Consider the following 15,879-nt stretch of genomic DNA (forward strand, 5'->3'; position numbering starts at 1 on the left):
ACTAATACAAACCCAACACAATGAACCAGAGCTGATAGTGTATCTCAATTACTGCCAACAGTAATTATGCTGCATCTTCTTCTTCTTTCGGCTGCTCCCATTAGGGGTTGCAACAGCGGGTCATCTTCTTCCATATCTTTCTGTCCTCTGCATCTGTTACACCCATCACCTGCATGTCCTTTCTCACCACATCCATAAACCTTTGCTTAGGCCTTCCTCTTTTCCTCTTCCCTGGCAGCTCTATCCTTAGCATCCTTCTCCCAATATACCCAGCATCTCTCTTCTGTACATGTCCAAACCAACACAATCTCACCTCTCTGACTTTGTATCCCAACTGTCCAACTCGAGCTGACCCTCTAATGTACTCATTTCTAATCCTATCCATCCTTGTCACAGCCAGTGCAAATCTTATCTTTAACTCTGCCACCTCCAGCTCTGTCTCCTGCTTTCTGGTCAGTGCCACCGTCTCCAACCCATATAACATAGCTGGTCTCACTACCGTCCTGTAGACCTTCCCTTTCACTCTTGCTGATACCCGTCTGTCACAAATTACTCCTGACACTCTTCTCCACCCATTCCACCCTGCCTGTAGTCTCTTTTTCACCTCTCTTCCACAATCCCCTTTACTCTGTACTGTTGATCCCAAGTATTTAAACTCATCCACCTTCACCAACTCCACTCCCTGCATCCTCACCATTCCACTGACCTCCCTCTCATTTATACACATGTATTCTGTCTTGTTCCTACTGACCTTCATTCCTCTCCTCTCTAGAGCATATCTCCACCTCTCCAGGGTCTCCTCAACCTGCATCCTACTATCGCTACAGATCACAATGTCATCAGCAAACATCATAGTCCACAGGGACTCCTGTCAAATCTCGTCTGTCAACATGTCCATCACCATTGCAAATAAGAAAGGGCTCAGAGCCGATCCCTGATGAAATCCCACCTCCACATTGAATGCATCTGTCACTCCTACTGCAGACCTCACCACTGTCACACTTACCTCGTACATATCCTGTACAACTCTTACGTACTTCTCTGCCACTCCCGAATTCCTCATACAATATCACAGCTCCTCTCGAGGCACCCTGTCATATGCTTTCTCCAGGTCCACAAAGACACAATGCAACTCCTTCTGGCCTTCTCTAAACTTCTCCATCAACATCTTCAGAGCAAACATTGCATCTGTGGTGCTCTTTCTTGGCATGAAACCCTACTGCTGCTGCTCACTAATCATCACCTCACTTCTTAACCTAGCTTCCACTATTCTTTCCCATAACTTCATGCTGTGGCTCATCAATTTTATTCCCCTGTAGTTACTACAGTCCTGCACACCCTCCTTATTTTTAAATATCGAACCAGTACACTTCTTCTCCACTCCTCAGGCATCCTCTCACTTTCCAAGATTCAATTAAACAATCTGGTTAAAAACTCCACTGCCATCTCTCCTAAACACCTCCATGCTTCCATATGTCATCTGGATCTACGGCCTTTCCATTTTTCATCCTCTTTATAGCTGTCCTTACTTCCTCCTTGCTAATCTGTTGAACTTCCTGATTCACTATCTCCACATCATCCAACCTCTTCTCTCTCTCGTTCTCTTCATTCATCAGCCTCTCAAAGTACTCTTTCCATCTGCTCAACACATTCTCCTAGCTTGTGAGTATGTTTCCACGTTTATCCTTTATCACCCTAACCTGCTGCACATCTTTCCCAGCTTGGTCCCTCTGTCTAGACAATCAGTACAGGTCCTTTTCTCCCTCCTTAGTGTCCAGCCTCTCATACAACTCATCATATGCCTTTTCTTTAGCCTTCGCCACCTCTCTCTTCACCTTGCGCCTTATCTCCTTGTACTCTTGTCTACTTTCTTTATCTTTCTGACTATCCCACTTCTTCTTTGCCATCCTCTTCCTCTGTATACTCTCCTGTATTTCCTCATTCCGCCACCAGGTTTCCTTTTCCTCCTTCCTCTGTCCAGATGTCACACCAAGCACCCTTCTTGCTATCACCCTTACTACATCTGCTGTAGTTTCCCAGCTGTCTGGTAACTCTTCACTGCCACCCAATGTCTGTCTCACCTCCTCCCTAAACTCAACCTTGCAGTCTTCCTTTTTCAACTTCCACCATTTGATCCTTGGCTCTGTCCTCACTCTTTTCCTCTTCTTGATCTCCAACGTCATCCTACAGACCACCATCCTATGCTGCTTAACTACACTTTCCAGTCTTCAATCTCCTTCAGATCAACTCTTCTGCATAGGATGTAATCTACCCGTGGGCATCTTTCTCCACTCTTGTACGTAACCCTATGTTCCTCCGTCTTCTTAAAATACGTATTCACCAAAGCCATGTCCATCCTTTTGGCAAAATCCACTATCCTCTGACCTTCTTCATTCCTCTCCTTGATACCATACATATCCATCACCTCCTCGTCTCCACTGTTCCCTTCACCAACATGCCCATTGAAATCCGCTCCAATCACCACTTTCTGTCCCTTGGGTACACTGTTCATCACTTCATTCAACTCACTCCAAAAATCTTCTTTCTCACACATTGCACACCAAACTTGCGGTGCATATGCACTAACAACATTCATAATCACACCTCCAATTCCCAGCTTCGTAATCATTACTCTGTCTGACACTCTTTTCACCTCCAAAACACTCGACATACTGTTCCTTCAAAATAACTCCTACCCCATTTCTCCTCCCATCCACACCATGATAGAACAATTTGAATCCACCTCCAATCCACCTGGCCTTACTCCCCTTCCATTTAGTCTCTTGCATGCACAATATATCAACCTTCCTTCTCTTCATCATATCTGCTAACTTTCTCCCCTTACCAGTCATACTGCCAACATTCAAAGTTACTACCCTCAGTTCCACTCTCTTTACTTTCCTCCTGCCTCCGGAGGCATGACTCTGTATAATAGTAGCCCTGATAATCAAAGCAATGCTTAACTATAGCAGATTATTAACACATACTGTATGTGATCAAATGTTACACAATATTTCTAGGGGTTTTCAGCCTTTCTTCTTGGTGTACCACCTCCAGGAATAGAAATGATTTGAATTATACTTAATTTCTTTCAGTCTTAAATTGTTAAGCACTGAACTCTAACTAGGCCTTACGTTACTATTAAAGACTATGTTATTACTAAAAGTAATATTTCTTAACTCCCAATCCCCTAATATTGCATTTTGGAATTTTAATAATTGATTATAGACAGTTTTTATGTGTGGTTGTGTATGTCTTTAAGCTTTTCTTATACATATGAAATAGAAATACTTTTTTTTTTTTTTTTTTTTTAAATTCAAATCACTTCTAAAAATTTAGGCGACTTCACATCCTTTGAGGCATTCATTTTACATATTAAAACAGATTCACACACAATTGTAGTGCTAGTCTACAGACCACCAGGGCCATATTCATTGTTCATGACTGAACTTTGGATTTTACTGTACACAGTGATGCAGAAACTGACACTTTTAGCAAATGTTTTACTTATTTGTTAAATTCAGTAGGATATTGTCAGATTATCAAAGGTCCAACTCAATCATAACCACACATTAGATTTAATTTTAACTTACAAAGTTGAAATTCAAAATTTAAATATCCATCCATCCATCCATCCATTTTCCAACCCGCTGAATCCGAACACAGGGTCACGGGGGTCTGCTGGAGCCAATCCCAGCCAACACAGGGCACAAGGCAGGAACCAACTCCATTAAATAAAGTTATTTCCAATCATTACTTGATTATGTTTGATTTGGTTCTGCCCTTAACAATACATTCACAGATTAAAACAAAGACAGTGCGTCATCTAGATTGTAATTCTGCTTCAAAATGTATAGATAATTTGAGTAAGTCAAGTGTAATTTTGGAAAACCATTTAGATCAGTTAACATCAAATGTAAACGGGGAAAACAATTTAGATCAACTAACATCAAATTATAAAGTGCCCCTGAGGGATGCTCTGAATGCAGTGACTCCCCTTACAACAAAAGTGATCAAAGCACATAGAAACTCTCCCTGGTTTAATGAGCGCACTCGAGCTCTTAAATTAGAGTGTTGAAAACTAAACTGAAGCGCAGATAGACAACAACAAAGTTGCAGGTCTTTCAAATTGCATGGACAGAGAATGTTAAAAAAATATAAAAAGTCTCTATTTAAAGCTCGCTCAAATTTCTATTATAAAAATAACAGCTGACTCGGCTGTGGAATGGCCAGTAGGGGGAGGCAGGTTGATGGCCGAGGTCTCTAGGACTCTGAACAAATCAAATCATATTATGTGATATCACCTGCTCTGATCTGCTCTGTACTTGTAATATTTCTATTACACTATTATATTATATTGAGGATAACTTGTGTTCTGTTCTGTGTATTGTATCAAACCCCCTTTTTTATTTAAAAAAAAAAAAACAATCTATCTGGAAAAGGGTCTCTCTCTGAACTGCCTTTCCCAAGGTTTCTTCCATTTTTTCCCTATACAGGTTTTTTTGGGAGTTTTTTCTTGTCTTCTTAGAGAGTCAAGGCTGGGGGCTTTTAAAAGGCAGGGCCTATTAAAGCCCATTGTGGCACTCCTTGTGTGATTTTGGGCTACACAAAAATAAAAAAAATCTCCCAAATGAAAGCAAAGACTGCTTGCAATGCCACCGAGGACAGCCTTACCACCAGCCTGGAGAAGTTCACCCAAGATGCCACAGATCCCTGCAGTCTTCCACACCCTCAACTGGTTCAGTACCTGTGCAACCTCAGTGAGTTTGGGTGGTTCACAACTAATTGGAGGATCAGCCTCAAGAACCATGGACACAGAGATGTCCAATGTCTTAGATGGAGGATCAGCTTTAAACAGCTGCTCAAAGTAGCTAGCCCAGGTCTGTAAGGACCTTTCTATCACCCGCCCTGAATGCGACTCTCGAAGGAACAGATTTGGATGTGCGCAATGTTTTGATTCGTCTGTAAGCAGCATATGGGTCAGTAGACGATAGATGGTCTGGCTCACAGATTCCTCCAACAAACGCTAACAAAAGCTGTATCTTCAAAGCAGTAACAAGTCTGTGGTCAGAATTCACAAACTGGGCACTTCTGTAGGCCCTGCAGTTCTGTAGAAGCCTCTGGAGTCAGACTATGATGTGATTGATCTCCTTTATTGCACCACCAGCATTGGAGTACAAAGTCCAACGATGAGGCTCAGGGTGTTGAAACCAGGATCCAACGATCCACAACCCCTGACCTTTTGCAAAATCAGGAAACATGGAGCCACATTCACCATGGTTGCCAGACCCATGGAGACCGACACAATCCTCATAGTCAGCCCTGTCAGTGTCATTGATCGCATTGCAGTCTCCCATGACTAGAGGAGTGTCACCTTGTGGGCACTCAACCACGACCAAGCAAAGTTGAGAATAAAATGTCTCCCTAACCGAGATCACTCACCGTGGTCGGAGAATACATTGACAGAACAGACAATATTAGACAAGTGTTATGGAAATATCCTTGGCGCCTACATATCGCATCAGAGAGCAGCCCTGAGTGCGTCTGACCATGTCGTTATTCACCTACTACTTAAGTACAAAGAGAAACTGAAACAAGAAAAAACAACCATACGAAAAACACAAAACTGGTGCAATGACAGTGTAGAGGAACTACAGGAATGCTTCTCCTGTACTGACTGGGATATGCCTATAACCTCACAGTCAGGCCACTTTCACTGTAGGTGAATGTAAGAAATTCTGTGAATCTTTGATCATTAACACTAGAATCCCTGAAGCCTATGAAAAAAGTCATAATGCCAGGCCACCTTAAATTCCTTTGCACCTCTTCATCAGCTTCTTTGTTTTGCAAATATGTCAATCAGCACAAGCAGCCTGCTATCCCATCCCCCACCTAGGCTGCTGAAGTTCTCCCAGCACAAGTCTGTTTATCTGGGTTGTGAGGTGTCAAGAATTGTATAGGATAAATAATATATTATTTGGAATGTTCCGTGTCTACAACGATCTGGGTAAATTAAGCATGACAGAAATGTGAGGCAAGATCACTCAATTTACATGTTTCTGTCAACGAGTAAAAATCCAAACCCAAATATTAATCGACAGAGAATGTGACATATCTACCTGGATGGTGCAGAGGTAAGAACTGTTGCCTTGTAATCAAGATGTAGGGGATTCGAACCCAGGCTCTCTCCATTTTGAGTAGTGAGCTGCTATTATTATTACTATTATGTAATAAAAACATACATTTGATTAGAGTCTGTAACACTCAATGTTAATTTTTCCTAACTGTAAGAGATATCTTTGAAGGGATAGAAGCAGACAACACAAACGCTGGTGAATCATGTCTTCTTAGTATCTTGTTGTTATTTGAATTTTTTGTTATTCAGTTTTTTTCTTGAATAAAAGCACACTTGTTTCATTATACCTTTGCAAAAACCACTTGAATGAGATCAAATCAGTCTCTGCCTCTCTCACACGTGCATACACATCTATGGATAAAAATGCCAATATTTGAAAACGCTATGTCATTTGAACATGAGTTGTAATTTGAACATGTTTTTTCCCCTATCTTGCCCAATCTCTGTGTTATGGTGCATGATACTGAGAATGCAGAACAAGTTCTTTTTGGGTGTATACACCGTCAGCATTGCACTGCCAGATCTAAACACTATAGCATGGAGAATTGTTTGTGTACTAAAGTGACTTTAGCTGCAGGTGGAAGTTCCTGTCTCACTTTATTTATGGTGCAAAGTAGAGTTGTGTTGTGGTGCAGCAGTCTACAGTATTAGCCAGCGAAAACTATGTGAAGAAGTTGTCTGTTGTCACGGTTCCGCCTTTGTCCAGAAACGGCTTTTTTACCAGAGTCTCTGAAAGTCTTTCTCCCGTGGGACTACTGGGATTTTTTCCTAAGTAAAAAGTGCCATTATACATGTACTTTGTCTCCAAATCTCCAAACTGCAATCCAAAAATGTATGCCAAAATTGTCAGGCTTGGTTGAGATGTATTGCAAGAAAAGGACAACAGATCTTGGTTGGAAAACAGTTGCTCATCAACAGTAATATGTTGCCCTGGGTTTAACTCAAAACAGTTCTCAACAAAAAAATTGCCAGATATCCGATATTGCAGCAAATCTGTCATTTTTCACACATTCTGCATGGGTGTCTTTGTTGTCAAAGCGCAATACCACATGATAGTCTGATAGCGGTCACAGGACATCGTATCTTAGATTGCTAGTGCAATAAATAGTTTAGACTAGACAACCACCACAGCACCAAAAATGGGGAGAACCCAGGCTCAACCTGCAACCTCTTGAATACGAGGCAGCAGTTCTCACTTCTGCATCAGCCAAGCAAATGTTTTGGCTTTGTGTCAATTGATATTTGGGCTTGGGTTTTTACTCATTGACAGTAATATGTAAACTGAATGATTTCTTTATCTTTGATTACATTCTTGAATAAAAGTGCACTTGTTTTGTTATACCTTTTGAGAAAATATTTTTTTGATATTTGGACTTCAGTTTTCACACATACACTTCACGTCAGCATTTTGTCATTTTTACTATAACACGAAAAAAGATTCTCTTTTAGTTATGTGTTCAGTATTTCTTGCCTCGCATTTCCTGTCATCCTACATTTACCCAGATCGTTGCAGACATGAAACATCTGAAATGTATGTATTCCAAATAAAGATATACAATTCCAGGCACTTCAACCCTCAACATTTGCAAAACAGACGATAATGAAGAGGTGCGAAGGAAGTTAAGGTGGACTTTTTTCGTAAGCTCCTGGGATTCCAGTGTTAAGGAAAAAACTGTCAAGGTGCACCTCAACAGTAAGCCATGGATCATTAAAGAGGTTGAAGCATTACTATTGGAAAAACAATATGCTCATCAAGAAAATAAGATTTAGGATTAATAAAATAGGATTAACAGGTCAATTAAAAAAAAAAAAAAAAATCAATAGGTGGTTTAATGATAACAATCCAAAGCAGGTTTGGAAAAGCCTAAAACAATCATGGGACTGGACTCAAAAAAAGTGTGAACTTTCCATTTGACAAAGACCACAACTTTATCAGATTTGAAACAAGCAATTTCAGCACCCAAAACGCAGAAGTAAAGGAGATGCTTTATAAAAACACCAGGAGTTCTACTGTGATAGGGTTCAGTTTATTTGAAGTGGAGAAAGGCTTGCAGCTGGCTAAAACAAACAGGACAGTAGGGCCAGAAGGCATATCAGGTTGGCTCTTAAAGTCATGCTTTTAAGAGGCTCTCTCCAGTTTTTCATTTGCTTTTTCACTGGTCTCTGACCTGTGGTATTGTACCTAAGCTGTGTAAACAATCAATCATTACCCCTCTTTTTAAAGTTCCAGGCCAAGCTGCCTGAATCGCTACGGACCAGTGGAACTCACATCTATTCCAAAGAAATGCTTTGAACATTTGGTGAAAAACATTTTAATGACGGAGACAAAGTCTTTTCAGGATAACCACCAATTTGCTTACTGTGTAACAGAACAGAAAATGTTGAAAGAAACAGAAATGTTGAAGATGCTCTGCTTGTTATCGTACATCAATTCTACACTATTTTTGATCAGCCTGGTTCATATGTCAGAGCACTATTTTTGGATTTTTCTTTAGTATTCAATACCATACAGCCACACATACTGATTGGGAAACTGAATAGAATGAATGTAAATCCATTTATCACATTATGGATTCAGGACTTTCTTTAAAATCATTAAAGGTATAGGATGCTATTTCAAAAGTCATTAATTCAAACACACGAAGTCCGGAGGGGTGTGTCTTATCACCATTACTATTTACTCTGTACACAAGTGACCTGAGACAGAACAATGACCACTGCTCCATTATCAAATATGCGGATGACACTATGCTCATATGATGCATATCTGGGGAGGATGAAAGCCACTATCTAAATCAAGTGGACTGTATGGTAAACTGGTATAATAAAAACTCTCTCACTCTGAATGTAAAAAAGACCAAAGAAATGATATTTGATTTTAAGAGACAGAAATCTGTATGTTCACCCTTTGTTGTTTTAAGGAAGGAGGTATAAACAGTGAATGAATATAAATACTTAGGAACAAACTTAGATAACAATCTTATCTGGAATGGAAATACAAATTTTTTTCTCTAAATGCAATCAGCTCTTATTTCTCCTCCATAAACTCAACCTATCTAAAGTAGACAAGGACCTCATGTTGTTCTTTTATTGCAGTATGATCCAGTCTGTTATCACTTTCAGTTTCATTGCCTGGTTTAGTGGTCCGACAAACTTAAATTTAAAAAGGCTCCAGCAGTTTACTAAGCATGCAGCTAAAGTTATTGGGGGCTGATATAAATGATCTGGCAAGTGTGTGACAGAGGACAAATCTAAAGAAACTGGGAATCATCTCAACTGATAACAGACCTCTATTATATGTAGAACTTAACTTCAGTAAATCAAGAAGGGTAGTTGCTTTGAAAACCCACACAAATCGCTCCAGAAATTCCTCTCTTTCTAGTGCCATACACATTTTTAATTAAGGAATATCTGAGAAAATGATTAGGCTTTGATATGTATCCTGTAACCATTTTTCTGTAAATATCAGACCGGGTCTTGTCTCTATTTGTTTTGTTTCATTTCTTTCTGTCTTGTTACTAGATGCAACTGAGAAGGCAAACTTCATGTTTTCTTGTGTAAACATATCTAAAGAATGAAACCTTGAACCCTGAAAGTGCCTTAACACTAGAATTACCAACGTTTACAAAAAAACTCGTAATCTTGGCCCACCTTAAATCATTTTTCATCTCTCTGTCAGCATCTTTTGTGTTGTAAATGTGTCGATAAGCACAAGCAGCATGCTATCCCATCCACCCCCATGCCACCCAAAACGCAGAAAGTTCTCTCAGCTCAAGTCTGTTTACCCGTGTGCGTTGCCTAGAGTTGTCATTATTTGGAAAACATGCATTTCATGTGTATTCCGCATCTACAAGAATCTATGTAAACACATTGTTAAAACAGAAATGTTTTTCATGTTTTAGTAATAATTGACAAAATGTAGACATAAAGGTTATAATGTGTGAAGCCTGAAGTCCAAATATCAAAAAAACACTTTCACAAAAGGTACAAGTATAACAAAACAACTGTGCTTTTATTCAAGAATATTACTGCAGAAAAAGAACTCGTGTTAGGGTAAGACACGCCTTTAATATGACCTTTAATATGACCGCTTTGGTGGCGCAGCAGTAAGAACTGCTGACTGATAATCAAAAGGTCGCTAGTTAAATGCCGGACGGCTCCATTTTGAGAAGTGAGCTGCTCTTATTCTTAGTATTATAGAATAAAAACATACATTTGATTTGAGTCTGTAATAGCCTGTGTAAATTTATAGTACCTTTAAAGGTTACCGTTTTTTTTTTGTTCAGTTTTATTCTCCCAGTCACATTCACACTCCCGCCCGATGTGACACTGCTGTTTTCACATAAAGACGTGCTATAACGGAGGTGAACTCAGATGAGGACGAGAGTTCTACATCGGAGAAAGAGAACAGAAGCCCTCCCCGTAAGAAACATCCACTCACACATAAGAACGCCGCAGGAGCACCAGGTGTAAAGGCAAAAGAAGGCACCGTTTGGATGCAGCATGAGGTCGGGCGTTATCGTGCCCCATCCTGTCCTTCAAAGAAAAAGCAGTGCTTACAAAGCTCGCCAACATATTGTGCAAATTCCTGTTTGTAATTATGTTTTGTGATGGTCTTTACATAAAAAACATTTATATGTTACTTACATAAAAGCCATATTGAATGTTATTTACCTTGAGTTATTTACTTATCTTCCTACAGTGTAAAGTCACAAGTAGACTGCAAAGCTTCTTGTGTCTGATTGACAAGGGCATGCTCACAAAGTACTATAGACACATGAAATGCATGTGTTCCAAAGAACAATATATTTTTAGCCTATACAGCTTTAGGTACCTGACTCCCTGATAAAGAAGGCTTGACCTGGGAGAGGTTTTTGCGGCGGTGGGAGGATGGGATAGCAAGCTGCTTGCTGCTTGGGCTTATCGACACATTTACAAGACAAAAGACACTGACGGAGAGGTGCGAGCAGATTTAAGTTCGGCCAGATTTATGAGTTTTTTCATAAGCTTTGGTAATTCTAGTGTTAACTCTCTCTTCGGCATTTCATAATATACTGTATTTGTATTTACTGTAAAATATTAAATCACTCAAAAATAATGTAAACAAACATTTGAATATACATTGATATAAACAGGCTGCCTATGAGGGAATCTATCTACATCTATATCTACATATATATATATATATCTACATATATATATATATATGTAGAGATATATATATATATCTACATATATATATATATATATATATATCTACATATATATATCTACATATATATCTACATATCTACATATACATTATATATATATATATATATATATATATATATATATATATCTACATATATATATATCTACATATATATATATCTACATATATATAATTCCCCCACTATAATATATATTGTTTTGTTTGAGGCTTAATCTTGCCTGCCACCTATATTTTAACCCCTCTTCACTGCCTCCAGAGTTGATCGACTTGGAAACATACATCCTACACAAAACCAAACAGGTAAAATTTAATTTAATGTGTTCCTCATGACTAAGGAACCACTTATTTTTATTCCTGGTGGTGGGGGACAATATTTTCTGCTATTGTTACATACTAACATTACCACTGGAAGGACATTTTAACAGTCAGAAAGTTACTGATTTAACTAACAGCTTTCTACATGATCTTGTGAATGAAAAACGTAATGAAAGTGAAGCATAAACACAGTAATTGAAGAATTTGAGCAAATGTTTTCATCCTACTTTGTAGAGCTCCGAAAAGTATTATATACATTTAGTATGAAATGCTAATTTCTTACCATACTACACACCTCATTTTTGTCTTTTGGAAGGGTGTAAAAACATGTCTTTTTATCACAAAAAATAAATAAAATGTTTTGATTTTACTGTTATCATTGGAACTCATATCCGACCACTGTTTGACTGATAAATCACATACACTGATAGCTTATGTACCATGTAATTGGGAGTGCATGGTCTGTAGACAGCCAAAATATAACATATATAACAGAACAGCACATGCATAACAGCACTGAAAGTTAAACATTTACCAGTATATATAAAAGAAAATACAAACGTTTGAAAAACACAGCTAAATAAGTTAGAAGAACATGCAAAATAATTGCATTAGTTACCCGTCTTGACATTGTTGCATTTGACCTCTCTTTGAGCTGTGGGTCTGTAGGCAAATTCATCCAGATAATGTAAGGTGTATCATACTTGTCTCGAAGCTTGGGACATCTTTTGAAGACAAAATCTATTATGAAAAACTTTATCCCAGCATATACTCCTTCAAGGAAAGAAACAAAGAAAAAGAAAACACAACCATTGATAAGGATGTCTGAAATTAATAAAAACTAAAAAAAGTCATGATGTGTTCATTTTGTAGGTTGGACACATACATTCAAAGAGGTAAATTAAAAAATATTCATATAAGTAATTTAATTCCGATGAAAAGCAAAGGATATAAAATTCCATTTATCATTTCTGAAATACACCTTGACTTTCATTATATGAAATCATAAACATGACAAATTAAAATGGGATTTCTCTACCTGGCTCCTGTTCCACTGATCTGATTACAAGCAATAGGCAGGCCTTTTTTTTTTTTAATGAAAAAAAAAAATTATCAAGATTAGAACCTTGCAGTAGATTGGCTGCCTGCAGTGTGCTAACCTGGCAAGCCAAAGTGAACATACTAGATGTGTTGGTTTTCATGTTTAAGAAAATAAATTATGTACTTATAAAAGGACGCATTTTTATGTAGAATAAAACTATGTATACCTACTTGGGATGTCAAGTCAAAATGTGACTCTTTGGATAATTCGGACAAAAAAAAAAAAAAAAAAAGCTAATCCAATGCTAAAACTGATAATGTAAGCAAACAGCTAACTGTTTGTTCCTTACGCTACTTTCCACATTGCAATACTCTAGAAGCACTATTCTTTTCTGCATATCTCCTACAAAGCCAATATAAACTCAGTTGTTACCTTGAGGAGTCAATGGTTAGTAAATCAGACAGCCTTCTGCCTCTTGAACATGTTTATTCGCCTAGCACTTGAGGGCTGATTTTCCTATTCCCTCTGCTCTGCAGTTTTATAATGGCATTGTGAAAGTCACTTTTTCATTCAAGATATCCGATTTACTGCATTTTTATGTTACAACCATTAAACATCCGAGTATGCAAACAAGGTCGTTTTCCCTATTAAACACAATGGAAAATAACTGCTATATTTCTGATTTTTAGGTTGTTACTGTTATTATAACAATCTTTTTAAAGAGTCTTTCTGGGTGCCTTTGCCAACACCTAAATTTACATAGGTCTATTCTACAGCTGCGTGTTCACTTAACATGCATTACCTAAATTAATAAGGCGTAATATTGTTTTGACTCATCTGTAAAGGTAAAAGGATGGTCAGTTTATGTTAGTATTGTGAGTCAGCACTTGACCATATGCTTACACGCTGTGCACTCAACTTAAGTGGTGTTACAGGCAAACCCAGCACACTGTGTTTTCTAGCAGGGGCATGTGTTTTTTATTTATTTATTTATCCTTCCATTTAGTCACAGAACCAACTATAGACTATGCTTAGTCTGGTTTACTTCAAACATTTGTGAGGCATTATTAACTTAATTGTTTCCTGATAAACACACACATTCCTTTCACAAAATATTTGTAAAATGCTTTAAAGTACTGCAACTACATAATGTTACTATAGTTTTGTGGAGATAGGGTTTGTGTAGAATATACAAAAATTAATTTAAAATGAGACAAATGCATCAAGTCATGATCAAGGCTCTTTGTTTACTGAACATGCTGAAGCTATGTCTCCCTCATTGACTGAAATAATCAATTAACAATTATTCATACATAGACATTAACAGTCTACCTGGACTGTTATGCTAATGAGGAGAAAATATCATAGACTAATACAAAAAGAGCTACTGATTCACAGTGTTTTAATGTACCCTAGGTTCTTGTCTATAAGCCGGACTCGTGTATAAGCCGGAGACCAAAAATCATACGAATTTTTAAAATAAAATCTTATCATAGATAAGCCGGACTCATGGATAAGCCGAACGTACTATAACCTATAACTAATAGAAGGGAGGGAGGTCAGTGGTCTCACTCGCACCCATTTAATTTCTTTAAGGGGGGAGAGAGAGTGACATTTTGGCGTCTCTCTTACTCCCCGCATGGCGCGGTTGGAGCGGCCGGAGCGCGTTCTTTCTGCTCTGGGCGTCGCCGAGTCAACACGCGCGCGTAGCGGTCATTTAAATTGTGATTTTATATGTAAGCATATTTAAATATATATCGCGGATTTTTTGCTGGTTCGCAGATTTCTGCGGACAATGGGTCTTTTAATTTCTGGTACATGCTTCCTCAGTTGGTTTGCCCAGCTGATTTCATACAAGGGACGCTATTGGCAGATGGATGAGAAGCTAGATTGCTTACTTTTCTCTCTCTCTTGCGCTGACTATCTGTGATCCTGACATATGGGGATTGAGCAGGGGGGCTGTTCGCACACCTAGACGATACGGACGCTCGTCTAAAAATGCTGAAAGATTATCTTCACGTTGCTATCTTTTGTAAAGCTGATTCCTGAAACGACATGCTGCACAGTGCTTCGCATACTTAAAAGCTCGAAGGGCACGTATTGATTTTTGACTGAAAAACAAACTCTGTCTCTGTCTCTCTCTCTCTGCTCCTGACGGAGGGGGTGTGAGCTGCCGCCTTCAACAGCTTTGTGCCGCGGTGCTTCGCATGCCTAAAAGCCAAACAGCACCATTGATTTGTTTGCTAGAGATTGTTTTCTCTATTTATGTGACATTCTGTGCTCCTGACACGCACTCCTTTGAAGAGGAAGATATGTTTGCATTCTTTTAATTGTGAGACAGAACTGTCATCTCTGTCTTGTCATGGAGCACAGTTTACACTTTTGAAAAAGAGACAAATGTTTGTTTGCAGTGTTTGAATAACGTTCCTGTCTCTCTACAACCTCCTGTGTTTCTGCGCAAATCTGTGACTCAAGCATGACAATATAAAAATAACCATATAAACATATGGTTTCTACTTCGCGGATTTTCTTATTTCGCGGGTGGCTCTGGAACGCAACCCCCGCGATGGAGGAGGGATAACTGTATAAACCGGACTTATGTATAAGCCGATATTCTATTTTTTCATTTTCACAACTTTTTTCCTTAGATAAGCCGCGGCTTATAGACAAGAACTTAGGGTATATAAAAAAGATTTTCAGTGGAGGAATATTTTGGATAAAATTAGATAAAGAAATGTTAATTGTAGGCGGCACGGTGGCGCAGTGGTAGCGCTGCTGCTTCGCAGTAAGGAGACCCGGGTTCACTTCCCGGGTCCTCCCTGCGTGGAGTTTGCATGTTCTCCCCGTGTCTGCGTGGGTTTCCTCCGGGTGCTCTGGTTTCCTCCCACAGTCCAAAGACATGCAGGTTAGGTGGATTGGCGATTCTAAATTGGCCCTAGTGTGTGTGTCCTGTGGTGGGTTGGCACCCTGCCCAGGATTGGTTCCTGCCTTGCGCCCTGTGTTGGCTGGGATTGGCTCCAGCAGACCCCCGTGACCCTGTGTTTGGATTCAGCGGGTTGGAAAATGGATGGATGGAAATGTTAATTGTAACAATGTGTGGGGAAAAAAAAAAAACAGCTTGATTAATGGCTACATTTAATGTGTTTTAGCATGTTTTTTGCCTTTCTTACA

The 15,879-nt window shown here is 38.9% G+C and overlaps 1 protein-coding gene across 4 annotated transcripts in view; it reads right to left on the minus strand.

The window, feature by feature from the left end:
* Window positions 1–15,879, minus strand: part of LOC114659567 (GRAM domain-containing protein 4-like) — a 369,958-nt gene that overhangs the window by 44,352 nt on the left and 309,727 nt on the right. For all 4 annotated transcript variants that reach the window (XM_051935142.1, XM_051935146.1, XM_028812132.2 and 1 more), the window contains one exon: window positions 12,286–12,440. In XM_051935142.1, coding sequence (XP_051791102.1) covers window positions 12,286–12,440 — 155 coding nt within the window. The remainder of the gene's footprint in view (window positions 1–12,285; window positions 12,441–15,879) is intronic.

Source organism: Erpetoichthys calabaricus, chromosome 1 (assembly GCF_900747795.2).
Source record: "Erpetoichthys calabaricus chromosome 1, fErpCal1.3, whole genome shotgun sequence".
NCBI classification, from domain to species: Eukaryota; Metazoa; Chordata; class Cladistia; order Polypteriformes; family Polypteridae; genus Erpetoichthys; species Erpetoichthys calabaricus.